Source organism: Leptonotus elevatus, chromosome 10, assembly GCF_054856555.1.
Source record: "Leptonotus elevatus isolate MCC_2025b chromosome 10, RoL_Lele_1.0, whole genome shotgun sequence".
Taxonomy (NCBI): Eukaryota; Metazoa; Chordata; class Actinopteri; order Syngnathiformes; family Syngnathidae; genus Leptonotus; species Leptonotus elevatus.
The window spans coordinates 18,234,477-18,260,640 of record NC_141248.1 but is presented as its reverse complement, the minus strand read 5'-3'; the positions used below and the strand labels follow the sequence as shown (position 1 = coordinate 18,260,640).

Sequence of the window (26,164 nt, the reverse complement as noted above, 5' to 3'; positions counted from 1 at the left end):
ACGTCTGCATTACTTCATGTCTCACACGTCATACAAAGACAGTATTGGAGTGTGAAATCTAATGTGACGCTGTTGAGTTATGTGTCAGCACTCATGAAATTTCCAGTTTTTCACCACCATTTTTTTCCTCCTGAACATCACTTTTCTGGCACATTCTCAAATTGAAGCCTCACAATCACAAAATTGGATCATTGAGTGAGTTTATTCATTTATTTATTCATTCATCTTTACAAAATGTCTCAATAATATACAAAAATAATTGCAATAATTAGTTTTGTACTAATTCCAGTGCATTACTTCCATCCATTTATTACCGCGCAATTCCAATGCATTACTTTGTGTTGAAAAAAAAAATACTACTAAAAAAACTATAACGTCAAATTCTGTTCACTAGAACAAGCCGCGAGAATTTATAGATTTAAAAAAATTGCTCAATAATTTGACAAAATTGGATATAATTAGCAATGAGTCTCCGAGGAGATATTTTGACCCACTCTTCCTTGCAGAATTGATTTAATACAGCAACACTGTATTGTTTTCATGCATGAATGGCCTTTTGAAGATTATGCCAACGTATTTTAATCAGATTCAAGTCTGGACTTCAAATAGGTAAATACTTTTTCATGGCACAGTATGTACCAACATGGCCAAATACATTGACAAAAGCAACCCGCATAACTTCAACAAAATCCTTCTAATTATTCATTAGAAGTCTATAACTAAAAGAAACGTGCAAAAAGCATGTTGCTTTTTTGGACAAATCCTTACCAAACTCTCTCTCTCATGGATGTTCTCTCTGAAAGATGATCTTAGCAGAACCTGGACTGACACTTTGGCGTCGTCTGCTGCTCGCCAGAATAGTGTGAGCTTTGTTCGAGACGGCCGCTAACTTCTGCAAACACGCCCGGGCTGCCCTGTTGACTCTGCATGCTGCGAGCCAGACAGAGGCGTGTGTCTTGAATCTGCTGCAGGTACACAAAGATGGCCTCTCTGACACATCGCCGCATACACACGTGTCTGCACTCAAGCTAGTATCGAGGCTCTTGTATAGAAGCTCGTGTTGGAAACATTTCCATCCGCGACAGCTGGATCTTCACATCCTGTGCATAAATCGGAAGAACACGCAAAAAACGCAAACGCTGCTTACAAATACAATTAACCTATGTATGGTTAGAAAGCCCGACTCTCATGGCGGTCCTCCACGTCAATAAAGTAGCATTTGTTTTTGGGCGATTTTCTGGTTTATTTAGCCAGTCTGGAGGCACATTAGTGTGCCGGTTCCCAGCCACTCTTTCTGTATACTCCGTCAATAAACATTGCAGTTCATAAGACAAGGGCCATGTTATTCGCGGGCGGATGTGACTTTAGGGTTATTTGAGGTGTAAAAATGTCTTAGATTCCCTTGGGATGGGAGACTAAAAATGGGATCAAATTGATGGGCTTGTCTTATTAGGTTCACCAAGGACCACTAATGATAGAGGCACGCGAGCCTGGTGACAGCTAACTCTGCTAGTGATGCCCAGGTGGAAATCAATTGTCAATTGTCATTCTGATGAAACTGTTTTCATGTCGTTGATCGGATTATCAATCAATATAAACCAACCCTCTCGTTCTGAATAAAATCTTGATCGGGTCAGAATATTCCGAATGGGGTGTGTACATGAAGTATTTCTATTCCGATCACACTTTAAATCCGAATAAATGTAAACGTAGCCACTTTGTTGTGGTAGCTATTCTTCTTATCTTATTCACTCCCAACCATTTTCACTCCCTGGCTGTTTTACTGAATTGTATTCTATTGCTATAAAAACATGGAACCTACCAAAAGATAGATTAGAGTCTCTTCTTTTTATCTGTTTCCGTTTTGCAGCAAGTAGCATTATATTATAGCTAGGTTTTATCAATATTCACAAATATGTTTTAAACACTGGGGAAAATAGTTTTTTTTGCAACATGGTCCTGGTTGATCTCTTTTAACTCTGCTGCCACCTGCTGGCCGTTTTTTGTAATAACTACCATTGCTTTAAGCGTCCTCTTTAGGTCAGAGGCTGCATAAGAGCCTTCTGTATGCTCTAGCATAAAAATTAATTTTAGAAAAACGTATAATCACGTTTTTGGGACTCTGGCAATATTTTAAATAGAACGTTCTATGCATTTTTGGGAGCAAATTTAGTTAATATTTTAATGGTTTAAAAAAATCTAATTACAAAAGGAACTAAATACTAGAAAATACCCGCCAATGTTATTATTACACTGTTCGCCAAATGAATATGACAAGAATCTCAGGGTTCTACTTCCTTAAAGGGAGGCTTGTGATGTAAATTTCCACTTAAGTTACCAAATATTGTTTTTTGCCCTGGTTTGACTGACAGTAACAAAACTACAAAAGAAGTCCAAGTGGTTGCCTTAAGGTAGCAGCCATTGTCCCCATTTGGCCCCACAGATAAAAAGCACAAGAAATAAGCAATGTTATTGCTACCATAGGCAGCCTTGCAGGGATCAGGCAGTGATGTCATCACTTTTTGTTATCCAAACCAAAATGTCACATGGCCTCAGTTAGAACGTTAACCCTGCTTTGTGCGCCGCCAGCGAATCCCACCCACCCGCTGCTTCACTTTAACCCTCCTCCGATCATTCCCTCTCGCCATCGATCCCTCCTGCATTCCATCCTTCCCACCCACCTTACCGCTCTCTCTTTTTTAAATTCCTGCAACTGCACCAAGCCCTTTTGCTCTTGGTTTCCCTCCTGATTATCTTTCCAGACCTCATTTCCAAACAGCTTCAGACGGAGACGCTTCCCATCAGTTTTGCCTCCTTAAAAGTGACCCGATTACGTCCTAATTTCATTGCTAAATAAATTGTCCATGTGCTTGACTTGTTTTACTGAAACGACTAGCTATGAATTGTGGTAAATGTATATTTTGGACGCTATAGTGTGGAGCTTGTAAAAATAGATGGAATACTTTGATTTGAGTATTTTCATTTTATCTCCATCCATCCAGCCATTTACTTCCGGGGTCTGAGTCTCTCTCAGCGAAACGAGCTTCTCACCTGATCTCCCAGGTAGAGCTGGGATGCCCTGTGGAGGAAGTTCATTTCAGCCACTTGTATCTGGGATCTTGTTATTTGTCAATCTCCCATTCTAGTCTTCCCTCACTTGTGAACACGACCCCAAGATACTTGAACTCTAGGGGCAGGATCTCGTCCATGACCCGGAGAGAACACTCCAGCCTTTTTTTCTTCTTTTTTTTTAACACTATTCCGGTTTGGAAAGTTGCTCAAAACATTGCCTACAGCGAAATCTAAGTTTTATGATGGCCAATGCATCACACAGTTTGGGGAACAAACTCTAAACGCAAACAAATCAGAGGCTCACCAGTGTCCCACAACGGATTGTTTTGATTTTTATCTGACTTTCTCTTTACCTCTGTCCTTGTCTTTTTTATTTTTTTTCTGCATTACTAAAGTGGCTTTGTCATCTGCCTTCTTTAGTTCTTAGCAGAAGAAACTAGAAGTTAAAAGCTGAAAGAACGTTATCCAGTAAGATTTTCCCGGTAGTCCACATGTTGTATGTGGTTGATGCCCCACCAGTTTCATTCATTCCTTTCAACACATCAATGAACCTAAAACGCATCCATGGGTTTTGAAGATGCGAAATCCACACCAAGAGGCCCCGAACCTTCAACCAGATTGTAGAGTAGACCACCTCCAAAGCTGGCATTAGGTCTGCAGTCTGTTGATGCGTAATTGGTAGTCTCGTGATCGTGTGACTTTGATGGCTAAGCTGCAGGCTTTATGGGACCCGCCACAGTTGCAAAAAATGAAACACTTATAACTTGCTGTTTACGTAGTCAAACAGAAAGCAGCGTCGTGCCCTAGTGGTTAGTACGCCTGCCTCACAGTTCAGGTTTGAATCTCGCTTCAGGCCTCACTGTATGGAGTTTGCATCTCCGGCTCTCACCCAAATCAATATGTAAACATGCCAGCTTGGAATGTAGAATTAAATGAATTATTTCTCTGCTTGGCTCAAGCGATGATGTCATTGAATGAAATTGTTTTTGGCATTAGTCGCCATCCAAGTGTTGGAGCTTGTGAGGCTTGCAGGTGTTTATGACATCCCCATAATCATGTAGGAACTCAATTAATGGCCCTCACACGCTCTCTTGTTTTGGCCCTCACACGGCCAAGCGGGTTGAGAATAGATTCAGTGCTGCACCAGCTGCTGTCCTGGCTAATAAAGGTGTTCAAATGTCAAAGGTCATAGGTCACAACCTGCTTCGGGGTGAGGACCTTACAAAAGACGCAGCCAAAACCCTCTCCACTGTGATTTATATTTAGAAACAAGTTGAGGGTAATAACATTTGTTTGGAAAATAAACATCAATTGTTTTTTTGTGTTAATATTTACAACATTATAAATTATGTTGAAGTCATGCTTGCCACTTTTTCCCAAAGGTCAGCTTCTCCAGCTCACCTGCCACTCTGAGGAAAATGGTATAGAAAATGGATGGGGAGTTGTGAATAATAATAATAATAATAATAGCATGTTTAAAAAGATATGCAACATATGCAGTTTTTAATAATGTGTCTCACTGATGCCATCAAATATCAACAATTGCCGCCCACTTTTGATGCTATTTTTGCAATGTCACTGAAAAGAGCCCATTTTGACGGTATGGGCGGGTTTCATGCAAATTAATTACTGCTGGCCCCGCCCCCCACAACAACGTCAATGCCGAGTATGACTTTCATCACCATGATGACCGTGGCGTAGCTAACTACTTGCCAAACCACTCCCCATAATGATGGAGTAAAAGCATCATTTGCATTTTCACTAGTAGGGGCAGCACTTCATCACCAAACGCAAACATCCCACATTGACAACGTAGCCAAATATTCGAGTACTGTATGTATTGCTTTACAAGTGCTAACGCTGATAATGCTGTTAGCTAATATGTGCTAAATCTGCAGCTCTGCTTACCTAAAATGATGGATTGTCGCTGAGCCTAGCTACCATGGGCGTAGAAAAATGGTGCAGTGCAGTATTGTGTAAAGTAGCCCATTTTCATTTTCAGAAACAGGCAGCTCACAAACAAATTGCTTGTTTGTACATTTTTAAACTTATTGGGTCGGCAGAAATTCCAAATATTTGTATGCAAGATATTAAATAGTAACATTTCTATCGCTTTAATCCAAATACTATTCCAATTGGTGTGGTTAGTGTGTGTAACTCTGAGCCGTGTTTTGTAATGACAAGAGCTGTTTGGCACAACTTGGCCCAAGCGGAATTTGCATTATTGTGGTCCGGCGCAAACCGCCCGAAAATATGCGCGCTTTTGAACAAACCTGTCGAGGCAAACGCAGTCGGTATTTTCACGTCAGCCTCGGGCTGCGATCAGATTGCTTTTTATGTCATATTCCACTGTGATATATGAGGTCGCTATGATTTGCTGTTGTGTGTGAAGCAAAATTCTTGTGAATTTTGAGGGGAAATTTGTTCATGCTGCTCCATTTTATTTGGTGATTTGTATGTTTTTCCCCACATGACACCTGTTGGGAGTGCATTGAGGTCACAACAAAGCAGAGGGGGAAGAAAATGTATGAGTAGCTTTCTATGAACCCTACAGGAAGGAAAGGGGGAGGGCAGCAAAGTTGGGGAAGAAAGTTATTTTTTGCAAAGGGGGCTTCAGTGGCAGCACGTGGGGAAGGGAGTGGTCTCGGACCGATGGAGGGAGGTGTGTGGGGGGGTGGACCTGGTAGACAGAATGGGAGGGAAAGTGTGCTCAGATTTCAGCCTGACTGGGGGTAAGGGGCCGGGCTGATTCTTGGGAATATACGAAGATTCATTGAAGGCAACGGGGACATAAAACTACCGCTTGTGGCCCTCAAAGCGGTCGGTGCTGAGCTTGTTACTGCAGGTCCGAGTCCTGCTTGCCGGTTTTCCCCCCCTTCCTCCTCCCCTCGTCGCCGCTCGGCAAGGGTGACTGTTGAATGGTGCGGCTTTGAAATCACTGGAGGACACACGCATTTGAGAGACTCCATCCGCGCGAGAACTTTTTCCCTCCAGGGCCACTGCGTGTCTAATATTTAGACATGGTCGGCTTCCTGGATTCAAGGACTCTACTGCTACTTGCAGCCGCACAAGTGTGCCTATTAGCCCTTGTCAGATGTCAGGACGGCAACCGTAAGTGACCTTTTTTCTTCTTATGAGGCAAAGTTGTGGTTTTTGCGCATGGTGCAGCACTTAAACGCTCGAGTTGGAAGCTGTGGAGCGCAGGTGTGTGTGTGTGACTAATAAGTTGTGTGGACCTTCTGGATAATAAGTGAGATGGTTGCCAGCGTCCACTGCTTTACTTGGTGGCATAAAACCAGATTTTATCAAATGATAACTTGCACAAAAGCTGGAGCCAACTGTGAAAGTTAGCTGTGACTGCCCCTGGGTGCCTTCCTTACTCTCCCGCCTCCTCCCATGCTGCTGTCTTAAGATGAACACCTGTGGGTGCTTTATGAGCACTGCCAAGCTCTTTTTTTTGACCATTCGTTCGCTTAATAGAGAGCAGTGTTTCTTAACGTTTGTACACTCAAGAATACACCGGGGAAAAAACCTTTGAATTTATTTAATTTGCACATGTGAATTAGTTGCACATGATAAAATGTGTTAAACTGACATATTCTGGGGGGGTTTGGGCACAGAGGGGGTAATTACATCAGTTTGCCACGTTTTATTCATTTGCAACCGATGTACTTGATCAGATTGAATGCTTTTTATTATACATACATAGATTTTCAAATACCACCATAGTGACCAACATTAGAAGATTGTAGCATAGGAGGCCCAAATGATTCTGTTGTACTTTAAATTTAAACAATTGGACATCTATCTATCTATAATATCTATCTATAATATCTATCTATAATATCTATCTATTTACAATATTTATCTATCAGAGCTGCCAAAATTAATCAATTGATTGACAATTCTAGCTATCTGAGCTGTCAAAATTATTCGATTAATCGACAATTCTAGTTATCTGAGCTGTCAAAATTATTCGATTAATCGGCAATTCTAGTAGCTATCTGAGCTGTCAAAATTATTCGATTAATCGACAATTCTAGCTATCAGAGCTGTCATAATTCATCGATAAATCGTCAATTAATCGTGTATCAAATTAATCGACAAGTATTTTAATAATCGAGTAAACTATTTTTTTTGTCCGAATCCTCTGATTTTAGCATGTCAACAGTAATTGTTCACTGATTTCAAAATAAGACATTTACAAACATCTCTTCTTACTTTGGAAAAAAAAATGACGGAACTGGTAACATAGTACATCAATCCCCCCCCCCCTCTTTTTTTTCTATACATTTACGAAATACGAAATAACCACCAATCACTGGTTAATAAACAATAATCAAGTAAAAAAAAAAAAAAGCTTTTGCGATACACTTAAATGCAAAATTAAAATAATCAGATTAATCGATTGAATAATCAATAGATTAATTAATTCAAAAAATATTTGATAGTGACAGCACTACTATCCATCCATCCTTCCTTCCGCATACCACTAGAGAGAGCCCCTGTATCATACTTTGACAATCACAGATATTGAGCGTGAGGAGGAGGAGGGGTAGGCAAAAAAAGTGAAAGGTGGTCAGGCTCAAGGGCCTTTGGTGAAAAGTGATCACATTCCATTGCCGTCAGAGGGCATCCAGGCGAATCCGAGCTTGCCTCCTCATTTCAAGTTCACCAGTGATTTGCATGCAAATTTGAAATGAACGTCATTCCATTAATAATTGCATCAATTGTCCCTTAAGTCCTCTAAAGTCAAATAAAGTATCTGCGAGATTTAAGAGTGAAGGATCAGCTCCAGGAATAATGTTCCATAAGCAAGTTTTCCATCTGCTTTAAGGATCGGCCATAAAATGTGGAAGTCGGCCTGCGTGCAAGCAAGAGATGATTGTGGAAAAAAATATATAAGACAGAGGCTTTTTGTTATCGTCTGGAGCAAGAGAACTTTTGAGGTGTATTTACACCTTTAAAATGGGCCAACGTAAAAGCCAGTCAGGTGTCAGGTTACCTTCACCAAAACGTAGGATAATGCACCCTTTTCTTTTCTCACAGTTAACTAATGTAAGAAAACTTTGGCTGGAGAATAGTAGTAAAGTCATTTGAGGAGGCTTGGGTCACTTTTTGACCCTTTTAGTTAAACAAAAAAAAACAAAAAAACTAACCAGACAGCATCAGATGGAAAACAGCTTCTCAAGATGCACCTGGGAACACTTTATGCTTTTCATTTTTTTTCCCCCCCTCCCACCTTCTCTTTTCTAGAGAGCAAAGTTGCCAACATGAGAGAGATGTGTCCGATTTGCATCATCACAATATATATTTCATCAAAAGATTGTAAGCTTACACAAGTACCATCCCCGCAACTCCCGGCACACCATGTGGGCTTAGAAAAACGCACGCTGTGTTTATGCAAGGCAATAATAACTTAGTCAATTGCCCGCTCTGTGCACTCCTCCAGAAAGGCCTCATTCATTCTTTAGGTCACCTCCACCTGAGCACTTTCCCAAAAGATAAACACGGCTACTGTATTTGATTGGGGGTGGGGGGGGGTGCTTTTCTGTATCCCCTCAAAGCATCTGTGAGTGGAAAAATCAACTGCAACGCCACAAAGGACCAACAAGCTCATTGTTGGCGAAGGGGGTTGGATCCTTTAATGTACAGTAGCAGCATTGAGAGATATCAGATGATATCTGAATGCCAAGTCTGTCTCTCATGTCCAATAAATGTAAACCGGCCCTATATAACTTCTTTTTTTCTCTTTTTTTTTTTTTTTTGCACATGGCCTCCAGCTCTTGTGAAGTTACTTCCTATAAGGCTCAATCCTGCAACGTTACACTGCCACCCAGTGGTCATGCCATAGGTTGACTTTAAATGGGATTAATTGGTGTTTGTTAAAAAAAAACAATGTGATACGTAATTTGTGGTGAGTGAGTATGTGATTCTAAGAAGTTATGTTAAGAGGGGATATTTTTCATTTTACTTTTACATATTATATATTATATATATATACATACTGGTTATGTTATTTTGGAAATGGTGCTGAATATGAAGGACATTTTAACTTCTTATAGTCTTGTCACTTCCAGACTGGAGATACCCAATACATTTTCACGCATGTGAATCATTTTGGCATTAACAGTACATGCTGGAAATGCGAATTAGTGTGACACTTTTGTTTGTGTTGAGCGGCCAGCAACAACAATTAGGCACACATGCGCAAAACTGCCTCTAAAGATAATAATGCTTAGTTCAGCTGTTTATTATAATGGTTGCAATTGTGTCGAACTGCGCTTCATCTCACTGAGTTGTGTGTAGTGTTTCTTTTTTTTCTTCTTCTTTTTTCCTGAGAGAGCTCAGTATTGTTCATTCGGTAATGTTAATTTTAATTTTTTCATGTAATGTTTCACTTCTCTTATGGAATCAGCTTTATGTATTGGATGACGTGTTTATGATGTGTGTGTGTGTGTGTGTGTGTGTGTGTGTGTGTGTGTGTGTGTGTGTGTGTGTGTGTGTGTGTGTGTGTGTGTGTGTGTGTGTGTGTGTGTGTGTGTGTGAGGAGGACCAGTTGGTAAGTGTCTTGCCGTTTCCAACATATGCAGTACAGGTGCATCTCAATATAATTGCAACAGGGCTTCTCAAACCGTGGTTTGAGGACACACGGGGGGTCGGGAGTCGTAGTTTGGGGGGTCCACAAAATAATTTGCCATAGATGAAGCTCTGTTATTTATAATTCAAAAAGTGCTTACTCACATATAGGGACCAGGCAATGCTACAGACGTTATAAACAGATTTCAGGGTTATCTGTTATCTTCCAGGCAAGAATATATTACTGTTTTTATTAATTAATTGGGGGGTGGGGGGGGACTGAATGCAGTATTACAAGAATCAAGTCGTTTTTTGTGACTTGTCTTTCACTTGTAAATGAAATATTGCGACTTTACTTTGGAAAAATCTTTATCTGTTGTAAGTTTATGATCATTTATTCTGATTCCTGACCATATTTCTATGTAAGTACTGTATTAAAAATTATTCGTTCAAATTTTGTTCACATAATTTTTAAGTCGTTTTCTCACTTTAAAAAAAATATTTTATTATTTATTATTTTATGCCATTTATGAGCACACATGGTTGGTTTTGTGTAATTGGCGTTGAGATTATTGAGTGGATCCTTGAGAAAACGCCTCCCAGCTTTCAGTAGTTCCATTCAAAAAGTCACACTCAACTAGCTATGCAGTAGATTCACAAAACATAGTGAAATGTTTCTTGATATTCAGTGTGTTGGTGAGTAAACCCCAAATCAATGAACACAACTATTTTCAATATAGAAATTAGGTGACAGGAATTGGCCTTTTTGAAAAGCATTGTTTCTTGAATGAATGCACTTTTTGAATTGAACTACTGACACAAATGAGCTTTTCAATTAATATTCAACTTTATTGGGATGCACCTGTACCATCATGCTAACATGTTGTCACTTAATCTCATCCTCCTCCTGCCCCGGTGCCCGTGCCCTCTGGCCGGCGCAGAGGAGGATGCTCTTAGCTGCTTGCAGGACGGCCAACGCTATAGCGACAAGGACGTGTGGAAGCCCGAGCCGTGTCGCATCTGCGTGTGCGACACCGGAACCGTCCTGTGCGACGAAATAGTCTGCGAGGAGCTCAGAGACTGCCCCAAGCCCGAAATCCCATTCGGAGAGTGTTGCCCCATCTGCGCCGCTGACCCTTCGCCGCCCATTGGTTGTAATTTATTTATCTCAATCCTCTCATAAATAAATTACCCACCCACTGCGGGATCATGTGGCTTACTTTGAGGCTATTTTTTTTATTTGGCCCTCAAAGTAAAGACATGGCAAAAAAAAAAGAAGAAGAGATCTCACTGAAATGCTTCCCTTAAGTTTTTTTTCTTCTTTTTTTCCACAAGCTCACCTTGGCCCTACCTTGCCGGAATAGTCTTTACACGGTATTAAAAAAAAAACATGTGGGAGCCATTAAAGGAAATACCTCAAGTCAAGGAGACGCAGCTTCACATTTCTCCTTCACATCCTTCACTTTCTCGCTGCTTTTTGTGTGTCAGATGTGGGGAGAAAACTGTGACAGCCCCTGTTTTAAGGGCTTCATGAATGAGGTTTATATTTGAAAGAAGAAAAAAAAAACTGGTGGAAGCATGAGTGAAATCAAGTGGCTGCCTGTTGATTGAATAAGACGCTTTTATAGTTTCAGCTCATATCGCTGGTGTCGGGCGGAAGCCTCGAACCTCCGTTATCATCACTTTTCAGGAGACCCCAACATTTTTACTATTTTTAAACACTTAAGAATGGTTAGTAATTTGTAAAAAAAAAAAAAAAAAAAAAAATAGCATTCACATGTGTGGACTGAGAAATGTAGATCTTGGAAAAAAATTGAAATTTGTCCAAATGTGACGGCCCGACACCAGCGATGAATGCTTGTTAACTGCGCAACACATAATGGCAGCAATATTACAGCTACTGTATCAGCAGTGGTAAATTGCATTATTTATTCATTTTTTGGCTTCTAGATGCGCTGGTTTCTCTTTTTGTTGACTGGCAGTAGAACTTCTAAGGTCAATATGAGAAAATGTCCTTTTTATATCACTGTCCATTGAAAAGTAGAACGTTTTTCAGAGTTTTGAAATGGAACTCATTTTCGATACCACTTATCCTCATTGATGTCACTGGTAAGATGGAGCCGATTCCAGCTGCATTTGGGCAAGATATGTTGTACACCCTGGACTGGTCGCCAACCAATTAGCTGTATACAGTATAGAGTACAGTAATTCACACCAATGGACAATTTAGCGTTTTCAATGAAGCTAGTAGGGGTTTTAGAAAAAATCGATTCGGCAATATATCGCGATATTACAGCGCGCAATTCTCGAATTGATTCAATATGCGGCCCAATCGATTTCTAAACATCAATTTTTTTATGGGAATATTCAACAAAACGTCTTACTTAGGGTTAGGATTTACACATTAAGCATGGAAGAATGTTATATTAATGGAACATTAAGCCTTAATTAATATTGTATTTCAGTACTGTTCAAACATGAAACAGATTGCAACCTGTATTTTCAGATAAATAAATAAATGTTCATACAAATCTTACAGTGTACATATACAAGTTTACTGATTAGTATTTTCTAAATTTGAGTAAAAAAAATCACAATAATCAATTTAAAGATTCGTATCGGGATTAATCGGTATCGAATTGAATCGTGACCTATGAATCCTGATATATATATATATATGATTCTCATTGGACAGTGCAAATGTATTTCCCTCCCTTTGAGTGATTGCGTTTCAATGTTGTTTTCAAGCAAGAGCAACAATACGTACAATATTATTTACATACACGTGCCCCGAAAAACGTAATCACTCTTTGACTGCCCAATATTTTTTTGGTTTAGACCAGCGGTTCTTGTACCTAAATAAATGTTTGAAATGAAAGATGACCACAAATTAATTTTACTTAAAAGTTAAATACAACTGAATTGTTCTTTAAAAATGTATTGCACTGGAATTATTAATTAGAATTAGAACAACAACAAAAAGCCACAGTAACATGCACAGTTTGAACATTTAATTCAGTGATTCTTTCATGTACCACTAGAGGGAGTCTTCGTACCACTTGTGGTACTTGTACAACTTGGGACTGGATTAGACTGTTTACTTTAATGCAGTTAAGTTATAAAAAAAAAATATTTCCTTAACCACATCAGGCTTGTATATATGTCCATAAATACATATATCAAAACCAAATGTATATGGCATGTCAGAGTGAGTACATTTTTGGGGGTCACCATGTATTTTTTGTGCTTCTCACCGTTGCCTGCTGCCCGGCATATGGTACGAAACATCCGCTTTCTGCTTTAACGCTTTTATGCTTAAGATGGAGAGTCAACAACGTTCAAATGGGCAATTGGGCGTACCAAAATATCACATTTTTGCAAGGGGATTTAAAGTGGGAGAGAAAAAATGGTTATCAGCGTGTTGAGAAGTTTAAGATGTATTATTTTTGTATTGTTTGTTACCTGTGTGCTAACTTTTTCTCTCATCTTTACTGCCACGTCATAGGAACGCCTGGATCTAAGGTGAGCGTTGCGTGTGCGTGTGTGCATGCACAGTATGTGTGTAATGAAGGCCCTGTGTTCATTTTTGAGCCTGGTGCTGAAATGCTTTAGACCAGGGGTGTTCAAATTGGGTCCTCGAGAGCCCCTATCCAGCCTGTTTTCCATGTTTCTCTCCACTAACACACCTGATTTATGATCAGGATCGTTATCAGGCCTCTGCAAAGCTTGCTGATTAGCTGATCATTAGATTCAGCTGTGCTGCATCAGGGAAACATGGAAAACTCGAGGACCCAACTTGATCACCCCTGCTTTAGACATTGAGGTGCCAGGCGTTATTTCTTGCATGGCGCTGCATTTGTGGGTCCAGTGAGATTTTCATTTCAATAATGCAAAGGCATTTTGTGTATTATTCTGTATCTTTTATGACCGTTTTCCTCAAGTAATGATTATAAAAATTATTGCACTCTTACCTATCATCGCTTACATCACTGACAGTTGTAAAGTTCAGCTTTACAGCTTTACATGTCTGCTGCAGTATTGAACGTCATACAAAGTAAAGGTAATATGAAGCAACAAGTGGCACCGCCTAGTTTAATCCCAAAGGGGAGGAGGTGTGTATTTGAGGTGCGGCATTTTCAACAAATCTATCCTTCCATTTTTTTGTACTGCTAATTAGGGTCACAGTTAGGAATGTAACGATATCCAAAGATCACGATATGATATTATGATGATGTGAAGCTCACAATACAATAATTATCACGATATTGTGGGGAGGTTGGCGATATTAAAAAAGGTCACAATATTGTAAGAAAATGAGCTCATACTAAAAAAAACACAATATTATGCTTTTGTACATTAAAGCAATGCATATAAACCGCCTACAATCTCTGATAACACACATTGAGTTCCTCCACATTGACTCGTTTCATTCCGCTTCATCTGACAATTAGCGTGGATTTTAAACATAGAAGGGCCAAAACATCCTTTATGAAAATTAAACTGCACAAAAAACTAGCCATCAGAGGGTTCTAGAACTGCACAAATGTAAATCAACCTGACTTTTTGAACAGATGTGCTACTTTTAATATCGTGACTCGACGACGACAATATTGTGGCATTTTTAATATCGCGATATCACAAACGATATCGTGGCATCCCTAGTCAGAGGTGAGATGGAGCCTATCACAGCTTACTTTGGGCGAGAAGCGACAATTTTGAATCTTCAATGAACCTAATGTGCATGTGTTTGGAATGTGAGAGTCGAAAATGAACAAATGCAGTATAACCATAATACTCAATGCAATTTAAGTAATATGTGTTAATCCTATTGTTATTGTTTTTTTTCTTTGTTTTGGGTTGTCTCACAGGGCCAGAAAGGCGAACCTGGAGATATTACCGATGTAAGTTAACGCCGTTCAATGATCACCCCACCGATTATGAGATAAGATTGTATATTGGTATGTCCTCGGTGTGATAGAAAGCCCCAATTGTTATCCAAACCTTACAAGGTCTGCACCTGGAAATGCTTTGTCCCTCTGAGAGCACGCTAGTTTGCGGCGGCAAATAAAAACGGAATTGTTTATCCTAACTTTCGTTTAAATGCTTTCCCCTTCAGAGGTTGGCCATTAATGAGTCTGCTCTCTGATTAGTGTGGGGGGGTGGAAGAGATAATGCCCCCTTGTTGTCAAGTGGAAAGACATCCAAAATGTGGAAAGCTTTTGAAGCTCTACAAAAAAATGTTGAGGGACTCATTGCTATTGTTGTACTTTTTACCATGAAAAATAAGCATATAAACAATGTTGTTCCTGGCAGTTTTTCCAACACGCTACTCTTTCCACATTTTGTAACCTATTTAGGACCTATTTCTAATCTGGACTGTCCCATCTTTAAAAAAAAAAAAATCATAAAAATTCAAGATTTCTTGAGAACAATTTTTACACATTCTCCAAATTCGGACTTTTCCACATTTCCACATTCTCTATTAAAATAAATCCCATTGAAATAACTAATTCTCAATCGATTCAAAACATTCCAACTTCAAACTGTTATGCTCACCCAAGACATCTTGTGAAGTATTTATCACATTCCTGATACCGTATACTTTTTTGTATTCCACATTTTCAAAAATGCCCAAATAGTCGATATGTTTAAAAAATGTACCCGTCTTTTAAATTAAGCTTCTTTTTTTTAAGTCTCCCATTTTACTTTTTTTTAAAAAAAAACATTTTAATTAATCACACTAGATTGATTGTTTATGCTTTTATGCAGAACTTCAACCTAAATTGCATTCTCTAATTGCCTTTCTCTCTTACAACACAGGTTGTAGGACCAAGAGGACCGGGTGGCCCAATGGTCTGTCATTCATTCATTCATTCACTGCACATGAAATGAGTCATCTTTACATCTAACATGACTTGCTTTCTCAGGGCCCCCCAGGAGAACAGGGACAGCGCGGACACAGAGGAGAGAAGGGAGAGAAGGTCAGTCTGCTTTATTAGTGTGTGTTTTCTTAACAGACCCAAGAGGTACAGTATGTACCTTTTAAGGTGATATGGCCTGACATTTGTGTGCAGAAAGGCAGCCTTTCATTCACTCGCGTCATTTGCTTTAAAGCTGTGGGGTCTGCCAGGCTTGCTGAACACAAGCTGGCCTGTCGGAAGCTCAAATGTAAACCCGATTTACACGGTCTTCCATCATGTGTTCTCGTTCATATGCAAATCTAACACTTGGCCGGCTGCCTCTCGGCACATTCTTGTGATTTGTCAACACATGCGGTTAGTCTGGTCCAAACTCATGAATTATCATCCGCCTCCCTGAACATGTCATTAAAGAGGATATTTACTCATTTCTTATGACTTATTATGCTATACGGTCAAGGTTGAGGCATGATTGATGGCAAGCCACCAGCAGCAGTAATGTAGTGCTACATGGAATGAAGTCCAGTGCATAAGAACAGACCTTGATCATCATTGCTTGGCAACAACAAGCAGAATAGTAGCATATTGCAAATATTTGTATGCTTACCAAAACGTTACGTACATTAGTGAAATTATATTACAAACACAATGCAGATGCAAGGTGCATAATATCAACAATAAGTTACAGCAGTGACATGCTCTATAGCACTATCGATAAGAAATACATTTTCTTTCGTCTGTATGACATAAACACACATTTCATAATAGAGCAGTGACATTACTGTCGATTGAACCTGTTTTCTGGTCATGTGACATTCACAAACTAAGCCATGATTGGTCGTTACCAGTCGACAGCAAGTGGCAAAATATGAACTTTTTATTGCTGAAAATGGCTAAATGAATCAAGTAGTTAACATGTCCAATCTGTCATAGTGAAATATCAACGGATATATAAACCCATTCAGAAAAACACCTAATAAAATGAATATAAAGTTCTCTGGAAAAACACACAGGCACCTTATTAAGATATTGACTCATTCAAGTAAGGTATAAGGGAGATTTATGTTGTTATACAATAATGGCAACATACATATCAATGCTAGTTAGTTATGAATAAAATGATTGGGTTCTAAATATTGCAACTATATATTTGATCAAATTTTTTATGCTTTGTATTTTAAACTGGATGAACCACTACACTAAACTACTACTTTTTCATGTACAGTAATCAATGTTTCTGGGACAACAATATTTAAAAGCTGAAGAGAACGGCAGTAAAGTAACTCTTTATCGTAAATTGTTGTCTCTATTAATTCCAGGGAACACCCGGTCCCCGTGGCAGAGATGGCGAGCCTGGCACCCCCGGAAACCCTGGGGTCCCTGGACCACCAGGACCTAACGGACCCCCTGGCCTTGGAGGAGTAAGTGTCCAGAAATGCTCGGGAACAGAAGAAAGGGGGGGAAAAAACAATAGAAGATTCTTTGGAGGAGAATTGGGGTCTTGAATGTAATTTTCAAGTGGAGGTGTTATTGCAAAAACACTCTGTGAAGGAGAGATGAATGGTAACCATGAAATGTAATCGGAATGTAATCACAATAACTCGGCACAAGGCCACTATTGGGAGTTTAGCCTTTACTGTAGCAACTTCATTGCTCTATAAATGTCATTGGAGTTGTACTGTACAAGGGAAATAAAAGATAAAACAATGTTTAAATATTAGCGTAGATCAGCGATTTTTATGGTGAATCCTTGAAATGATCAGCAATTTTTACAAAAGACATAATCATAAGATGACAAAGGCAAAACGTTGTCCACGTTGTCCATCTGTCAAGAAACCCGCTTTCGATTGTGTCTCATTTATCCTTGTACAAATTAATCGGTTCTTCCTTCCAGCTTTACCCTAATTGGGGTTTTGCATCAGCCTTGTCTCGTTTCAATATTTATAGACAGACCCTAAGCCTCCCTAGTTATCCGGTCACCTGATTACTTACATTATTTTATGCAGGTGTACTTACAGTATACAGTATCCCACTGCTAGATCGCAGTTCACCTGCCGGCCTCACTATGTTACAATTTTTTTTCTGTATCTACTTGTCTATAACGGAAATCTGTAATGTCTTTGCACGTGGGAAAGGAAAGCCACCGTTGTCGATGAACTTTTTAGCCATTTATTGAACGCCGGGGGAAAAGTACACATTTAACATGCAGACTCCACAACATCACGTGCTATGGCATTAATTAAAATTAATATTCAATTTTATTAATTACAAAATAATCTGCCAAATAATTATAAAATAATACAATAAATAAAATAACTTATTTTTGGTCCTTACAACAATTAAGATATTAATTACAGGCAGAACGTTTGACTGTTTTACAATACTTTGTCCTTGAGTATTTGTTTAGCTATACAACAGAGAGAGAAAAAGCAGCTAAAATCAGTTGATTTTTGGGGGGGGCCAGTGGTGGTTAAATGTCATTATCCTTGACATTTCGTACTGTGTTGATATGTAAAAAAATGATAATACAGTAATAATAATAATAATAATAGCCAAAAGCCAAGAGCTATGAACTGTTTAATCAGTTCACCTAGTTCCCTAGTTCACTGTTCTAAAGTCTATAAATGCTTCTTCTTTTGTTTCCCAGAACTTTGCTGCTCATATGGCAGGTGGTCCCTTGTTCACTGTTCTAAAGTCTATAAATGCTTCTTCTTTTGTTTCCCAGAACTTTGCTGCTCAGATGGCAGGTGGCTTTGACGAGAAGGCTGGCGGCGGCGCTCAGATGGGCGTGATGCAAGGACCCATGGTGAGCCAGCAACTTTCCTCATCTTCTTTCTTTTTGCGAGCCCTTGTCAATGTGTCAAAAAGCTTTAAAAAAAGAAAAGAAAAATCGGGACACTAGCTGACCATCTGAACCGGAGGAGCTTCACGAGGTGGACACATCATCATCATGAAAGAGATTTAAAATGATCAAGGAAACAGAAGAAAGCAGAAAGTTTTCAACTAAAGGAGCTTATTCTACCTGGAAAGGTTCTGCAAAATGGAATTAAAAGTTCAGGGCCGGACCAGTGGCTTTACCTTGGCTCCTAGTCAATCTGCGAGAGTGACATTTAATCAAGAAACACACCCGCTGGACCTCGACCTGTACCACACTGTGGAACAACACTGCTACTGAGACCCTCTTAAACACACACATACGGTATATGCAGAAGTACTACTACAGAGCACCATTGATAATCCTCAAGCCACAGTGGTGAAGCCTTCCCACTCACACTCAAAGGTGACTTTCATTCACTTCTGAGAATCACTGTGCCACGTTTATATGATTTTTTTTAAAATTATTTTAAAGCTGAGCCAAGATTCTGAAAGGTGTGTTTATATGGGAGTATGTTTAACTCTCAAAATATTTGAAGAACTTCCATCCATTTTGTGACACGCATTCACTGCCAAGCATTTTAGAGCATTAGGTTTTTTGCAAAACCTAAATCTACGAAATGAAAACGACTTACAAACTGGGCTGATCTCATATCTAAAATGGTGCATCGCTGCCACCTAGTGGTGGTTGTGCGTCGGTGAAGTTGCTTCCATCAGCAGAACTTCCCCCACGCATCCCCATCGAAAAATATAAATGACTCATCAATGGCGTTGGCGTTACGTATGAGCCACACGCAACATGCAAACTCCACACAGGAATTCTGGGGCCAAGATTCAAACCCAGAACGTCACAATTGTGAGCCAGATTTGCTAACCACTTGTCTACGGTTACTGACCATTTAAAAAAACAACTTGTTAACGCTTAATTCCACGTGTCTTTTCCTCAAAGTGAGTGTTTGGCTCATCACCTTCACAGAATGTGATTTTCTCATGTTAAGCGTTATAAGTGGTCGGGGTGCGAGGGATTTGAGGCTGAGCGGAAGAGAAATGAGTCGCAGGAATCTCACCTGCTGCTGAGGGAAACGAGTAGACCCGCCTTTGTCTTGCTTTTCCTTCCGTGTCGCCGCCTAAAAGAAGTCAAGCAGAGTTCAAACATGCTGCTCAACGATCAGCTGTAGAGATGCACAACGAGGATGAATGACAGTGTGGAATTTCAAATGATGATTATTATTATTTTTACACGTGGAGGAAGTGTAGCTCAAGACCTGAAAAGACAAGGTGTAAGTGGGCTTCAAATTGTCGCTGACAGAGGGCGCAAAAATAATCACACTATGTCAAAGTTTTGAAACTTGTGTTGAAAACGACTGATAAAAGTAGAATTGCTACTTTAAAATGGAAGTCAACCCAAAAAACGTTGGTTACAATATGTAACATGTAACATATACGAATTTCAACACAGTATTCTGATTAATATTGTGTTTGTGGAATATGAGTTAAGCAGCAAAATCCAGCCGTTTTTATCCACCTCAGGGGGCGGCCATTTTGCCGCTTGCCGAGAAGATGACATCACAGATGCTCGGGTCAGGTAACGACCAATCACAACTCACGTGTTTTCTGAAGTTTAGCTGTGATTGGTTGTTACCTGAGCCCTAAGCAACTGTGATGGCATTTTCCGTCGATAGCAAGTGACAAAATGGCCGCCCCCTGAGATGGATAAAAAACGGGTGGATTTTTGCTGTTCAAGTCATTTTCCACAAATGCAATCTTAACAAATGAAAAATTTAAATGAAAGTGATTTTACACAAACAATAATTTACTGAAACTAACATTTACTTTGATAGAACTGATTAAAAACTAACTATAATAGTAGTGTCCTTTGTTCAATTCATTTAATAATGAGCTTTTGGGTTTGATACCAAATGTATTGCACTGTGGCCATATTGAAGAAGGTTGAATAGCTGTTTAAGAATTGGAGTTTACTTAATTACACATTACTCAGTAACCTCTGTTTTTAATCTTTTACTCCACAGATACTCTATATTTAAAAAAAAAAAAAAAAAAAAAAAGCTAAAACTAATAAAAACTAAAACAAAGTATTTTTGAAAAAACTAACAAACGAAAGACTAATTACAAGTAACTGGGAAAAATGAAATGAAAATCCCCAAACTTTTATAACTCAATGTGAGCTTTCTCTTTTTGCCATATTGGAAGTGAACAGGTGTACCTAATGAAATCGTGACTATTGTCCATTCCTGATTGTTTCGTTTTTCTCTTTCCAGGGCCCAATGGGTCCCCGAGGACCACCTGGACCCACTGGATCTCCTGTAAGTACCCACTTTACTGTATACACTTTACAGTCACTTCCTGGCACATACACACACATAAGTTCCAGCAAGAAGAGATGAGTGTGTTTACAAAGTGGCAGGTGAGTGGAATACTCCCAGCTGCAAGCCTCGTTGTTTTGTTTTTTTCACCTGACAATTAATGTCTGGTGCCCCCGTCCTGGTCTTTTTCACCTCCTCGTCCTCACCTGAAGGCCTCGTAGGTTCCTCCCAGACTGCAGAGGGAAAACATTAGGCAGGCGATGCCCACAAACGGGTCTCGATTTGATGTACGGTATAAGGATGTGTTTCATGTTTAGAGACCTCCAGGTGCTTTCAGGAGGAAAAAACAAATCCTGTGTGTAGACTCCATTGCATTATCGGTGTATTTCAACCACTGCATTTGATTAATGATAATGCAGTTCGGTCAATTTTTTTCATTTAAAACATTATTGCCAGGAGGCAGTACAATAAGACTCAAACTGCTGCTACTGTCTGTGACTCAGTAAGATGCTGTATTATTAATCATTTTTCATAGAGGATAAAGAATATTTGCCTGTGGATATTGTTGCCATTGTCGACTGAAAATTACATCACGGTGCCTCAGGGCTCAGGTAACGACCAATCACAGCTAACCTGTTTTCTGGGTTTGGTCATGCAACGTTCGCAAGCTAACTCTTAGACACTGTGGTGTCGTTTTTATTTTATTTTGTGTATTCTTTTTACTTATTTATTGTATTTATTTAACTTGACTTATACTGTTTCATAATTTTTCTTTAGATTTATTTTTTTGTAGTCCTACTTTTTTATTGATTTATTTTTTTGAACTTTTGTTTTTTTATTATGGTCGTTTTATTTTAGTATCCTTCTACTTTTTAGCTCATGAATTACTTTGTTTTATTGTTTGTCGTTACTATTGTACTATTATTAGTACTATTACAGTATTGGACGATACATTAGCTCATTTTGGTTAAGCTGCTCAGTTTATATTTTTACTTTTGTTTTTTATCAATTTTATTTTATCTATTGTATTAAAGTAACACCTTCATTATTTGTATGTTTTGTATTTGCATTTTCTATTGTTATTTATTATTTTTGTATTTAATTTTTTTTTAAATTGTTTAAAAAAAAATAGGGAAAAGAGCAGTCATTTGCTAAACGTATTCATTCATTCATTCATGAAATTTTGAACATGTCTGTGTGTCTTTGTGTAGGGCCCTCAAGGATTCCAAGGCAGCCCAGGAGAGGCTGGAGAGTCCGGACAAGCTGTGAGTGTCATTCCAACCCCCACACACACATTATACTTCTGTATATATTCTAGTTATGAGCGTAAAACCGTCCTTTATCCTGTTCAGCCACCTATTTGCTATTCCTCCCTATGGTATCTCCTCAAGACAAATTGCCCATTTTGCTCGACTTCTGAGTGAAAGCTGAGCTCCACAAATGTCCATGTGCAAATTGTAATAACATCTGTGTTGCTTTTATTGATTTATGCTAAAAAGTCTCCCTGTCATTTTAGTCCCGCACTACTAGCTTCCTCCTCCCGTTTATTTACCCCAAATGAAGCTTCCAGAAATCACACGACCCCAACCGTTCCTTCCCCGATCCCTCAGCAGGTTGACTGAACCCGGGGGCTGCGCTAATCTTCCCCCCCGGAGTTTGGGATTATCTTGCGCTCCCCCCTTGACGCTGCTTCATTATGTGTGATTAAAATCAAAGCTCGCCAAAAGGGAAAAGCTGCACGGCTGCACAATGCCAGTGGTATCCTAGTCTCATACCTGTGCTTGTTTCCTCGTCGTTTACAGGGCTCCATGGGACCCCGTGGACCCCCAGGACCTTCTGGAAAACCTGGAGATGACGTGAGTGTGTAAAAATTTTTGAATTTTAATCATTCTTTTCAATTTACCTCGGTAAAATTCAGTTTGTGAAAATAAAAACGGATATGAAAAAAGAATTTTCAAAAATTAAATATATATATATATATAGTCTGAGGACCGCCCCCTCATTTGAATAACATTTTGTCCTGGCAGAGCGTTTGCAGCATTAAATAAATAAATGTGAGAGCAGAGCGTTTTTATCTATTGATTGATATTTAATTATATTTGTATATTTATTTTTGTATTTATTTTGACATTTATTTTTAAATTAATATTTATTTATTTTACATTTAGGCAGTTTTGGTCCTCCATATGCGCTGATTGATTTGAGATTTGGGGTGGGGGTGGGGTTGGGGGGGTTGTTTTTACATCGTCATCAAACTCATTTGAATTAATTACCGAGAACTCTAAGACACTTTGGAAACACAAATTATAAATTCCCTGCAGAACTTTTACAACCAAGAACTCCCTTTACCCAGGCCTGGGCTTGTTGATGGAAAAGCAGCTATTAAGACCCATTTCCACTCAATGTTGCAAGAACTTTGAGCTCTTGTAGTTCCTGTAACTCAAATGTTCCAATCAAGCTCAGCGCAGAGCCAACCCCAAAATACAAACATATTGGGGGCTCCAGTTCCAAACAATGGTCTTACAAAAGTTCCTACTTCAAAAGTCAAAAGTCCCTGCAGTCAAAATGCACTTGAAAGTTTTAAAATGGAGTAAAATGTTGCAAGAAATAAGAGGTAGATGTTTTGCTTAGTTCTTTGGTAGTTGTTTTGATATTGTTGTATTTTACTTCATTATTTCTATCTTTAAATTGTGTAAATATTTGCATTTTTGTTGTAATTATTAATAATAATTGCTAAAATGGCCTGAAATGTTATCTGGGGTTTGCAATTATTTTTATTTTTATTTTATTTAGTTATTTTTTGTAAATATTTGTATGCATTTTTGTTATTATTGTGTCATTTTTCATATATATATATCTTTTATTTTGGTAATTTTGTTATATACTGTAGTTTTTAGTTTTATTATTTTTCGATTAATTTATTATGAATAATGAATATTAAAATTGCCTAAAATGTAACTAGTAATATAAGCACTTTAAAGTTTGATTAATTTTGGACTTATTTATTTTTGTAATTGACTTTACTACTACTATTATCTTTACTACTGTCTTATGTATTTATACTACATACTTATGCATTGAGAATCTCATTTATCTGAGTTTTTTTTTTTGTATTTGGTTTTGCTTTAATTTGTCTAAGATATACAATTGTGTATGTTTTTTTTGTTTTGTTATTATTTTCTGAATTTAGACTATAGTTCCCATGAGCTGAACACACAATGCTCCTAGTGATAGGTTTCGAAATGGCCTAAAATGGAACAAAAATTGTTCAATTGTTGTATATATGTTAACACATTTTACAAATGTATTGACAACCAACACGGTTATACTTTTCCATAGTCCTTATCAGGAGGTTCCAAACACCAAGATGTAATTCTCATTTTGGTCACTGGATGGCAGCAGACATTAAATGTATCTAACTATGTGTCCGCGAGAAGCAATAATTGGAGCACTAATTCCCCAATAATTCTAATTATGATCGGAAGTAGCATTGTATAGAGGCTCCCCATATTTATAGTGTTTCTCTTTTTTTTTCCTTTTTTTACGCTTTTGTTTATGATTTAGGGTGAGGCTGGCAAACCTGGAAAATCAGGCGAGCGTGGACCTTCTGGACCTCAGGTGAGTGGAATATAACTGCAGATGGTGGGAGGCGTCTTTTAGGACAGTGATTCCCAACCGGTGTGCCCGTGAGAGCTCATCCATGAAATTTCTCAATCTCACTTGATTTGTTTCAAAATTATTATTTATTAACAAACATATCTTTGTTCATCTATCTATATCTATAGTGACAGCAAGAACAATTAAATAATCTTCCTTTAGATAAAGAAAGCACAATTGACCTTTTTGTCCATCTGTTATAAAATTATAATATTTTAGCTTGTGTTCAGCTTAACAGGCTGACATTTCCAATAGACCAAGTCAAGGTCTACCCGTGATCATCTTTTCTTCATGTTATCCTCTCTTGCAGGGTGCTCGCGGCTTCCCCGGAACACCCGGCTTGCCTGGCATCAAGGGACATCGAGTCAGTCAGGGTTTTTCAGGGTCTTCTTCATGCTTTATAACGTTTTTATGAGTGAGGTATTGTTTATTCATTGTGTTTCCTCTGTCTGTTTTAGGGATACCCTGGTATTGATGGTACAAAGGGAGAGACCGGTGCTCTTGGGTCAAAGGTACATTATGATCTATTACCTGCATTTTATTTACCATTTACTGACTCTTTAGGACCCCACCATATATCACAAAGAGGTACTAGAGCCTATGAGTGGGGAAAAAAATTCCAACAAAAGTCCATTTAATTTCTGAAAATAAAGTTGTTTAAAGGCAACCTACAGTATATGTTAAGACAGACATTATTCAGAAATAAATGTATGAGAGGTGTGACAGGCGTTTTTTTTTCTTTCGTTGTTTTTTCTATTTTTATTGTAATATTTAAAAAAAAAAAAAAAAGCTGACTTATCTTGAATTCAATATTGACTTTTGTCTTGAATTATTTTAATTAAAATACAAGTTAATTTTTATTTTTAAAGGACTTTTTTTTCTAAAACAATAATGAAATAATTGCTTTCCACTGAAAACATAGGGCATTTGTTCTTGGGACTTGTCATAAGAATCACAAGTCACACATTTCTTAAAATATGATTGTGTTTTTTTAATGCAACTTTCTTCTTTTCTCCCCCACAAAAATATTTGTATTTGTATTATGATTATGATGTTTTGTCAGGGGGGGGGACGATTTCCTCCTAAAAATCTGAATTATTTTCTGGTCTTGAAAATGCATATATATATATATATATATTGTATTGCCTGAAAAATCTGATTTTATCATAAAGTACACCTGACCTTATCTTAAAGTGGACTCCACCCCCACCCCCCCTAAAAAATATTTAAAAAAATATTTTTCAAAAAATTTATCTGATTACTGAAAAGTAAAGATAACGATGATGGTAACTTGTGTGCAGGGAGAGGCTGGGGCTTCTGGAGAAAGCGGAGCTCCTGGACCAATGGTATGTATGTTTACAATACTGTACCGTTAGTTTTTTGAGATGCAATTTTTTATTTGATTTTTTGTCTTGAATTGCCAGCAAAAAATGTATGTTACGAGAGTTAGCTATGATTTGCTATAGCTTGCCGGCAGTGACAAGCAACAGTTTAAAAAAGAGAGCAAGTGCCTTCTTCAAGCTGTTTTTTTACAACTTCCAGTTTAAAGTTCCTTGCAAACTAAGCGTAAAACAAAGATACACTCAGTGAACTGAACCAGATAACTGTCTTATGAAAGTTTGCTAGCTAAATGCTAACACACAATGCAAAACTCCATGGATGGGCTAACACAACTAGCATAGATGTTAAGGTAATTCTAAACTTTTAAGCATCTTTTAGTTGCACACAAGCAGAAACAAC

At 38.4% G+C, this 26,164-nt stretch overlaps 1 protein-coding gene and 1 long non-coding RNA gene across 6 annotated transcripts in view; both read left to right on the top strand.

The window, feature by feature from the left end:
- The window catches only part of LOC147167453 (uncharacterized), a 59,383-nt gene extending 53,774 nt beyond the window's left edge, over positions 1-5,609 (top strand). For all 4 annotated transcript variants that reach the window (XR_015096287.1, XR_015096284.1, XR_015096285.1 and 1 more), the window contains one exon: positions 804-5,609. This is a non-coding gene — a long non-coding RNA (uncharacterized LOC147167453). The remainder of the gene's footprint in view (positions 1-803) is intronic.
- A 193-nt stretch (positions 5,610-5,802) lies between these two features.
- Positions 5,803-26,164, top strand: part of col2a1b (collagen, type II, alpha 1b) — a 47,127-nt gene continuing 26,765 nt past the window's right edge. The window contains exons 1-15 of one of the 2 annotated variants that reach the window (XM_086087032.1): positions 5,803-6,183; positions 10,593-10,802; positions 13,157-13,173; positions 14,520-14,552; positions 15,472-15,504; positions 15,579-15,632; positions 16,889-16,990; positions 18,295-18,375; positions 20,723-20,767; positions 21,979-22,032; positions 22,570-22,623; positions 24,332-24,385; positions 24,735-24,788; positions 24,883-24,936; positions 25,726-25,770. In XM_086087032.1, coding sequence (XP_085943158.1) covers positions 6,093-6,183; positions 10,593-10,802; positions 13,157-13,173; positions 14,520-14,552; positions 15,472-15,504; positions 15,579-15,632; positions 16,889-16,990; positions 18,295-18,375; positions 20,723-20,767; positions 21,979-22,032; positions 22,570-22,623; positions 24,332-24,385; positions 24,735-24,788; positions 24,883-24,936; positions 25,726-25,770 — 981 coding nt within the window. In that variant the 5' untranslated portion in view covers positions 5,803-6,092. The remainder of the gene's footprint in view (positions 6,184-10,592; positions 10,803-13,156; positions 13,174-14,519; positions 14,553-15,471; positions 15,505-15,578; positions 15,633-16,888; positions 16,991-18,294; positions 18,376-20,722; positions 20,768-21,978; positions 22,033-22,569; positions 22,624-24,331; positions 24,386-24,734; positions 24,789-24,882; positions 24,937-25,725; positions 25,771-26,164) is intronic. The other variant, XM_086087033.1, reaches the window with a different exon arrangement.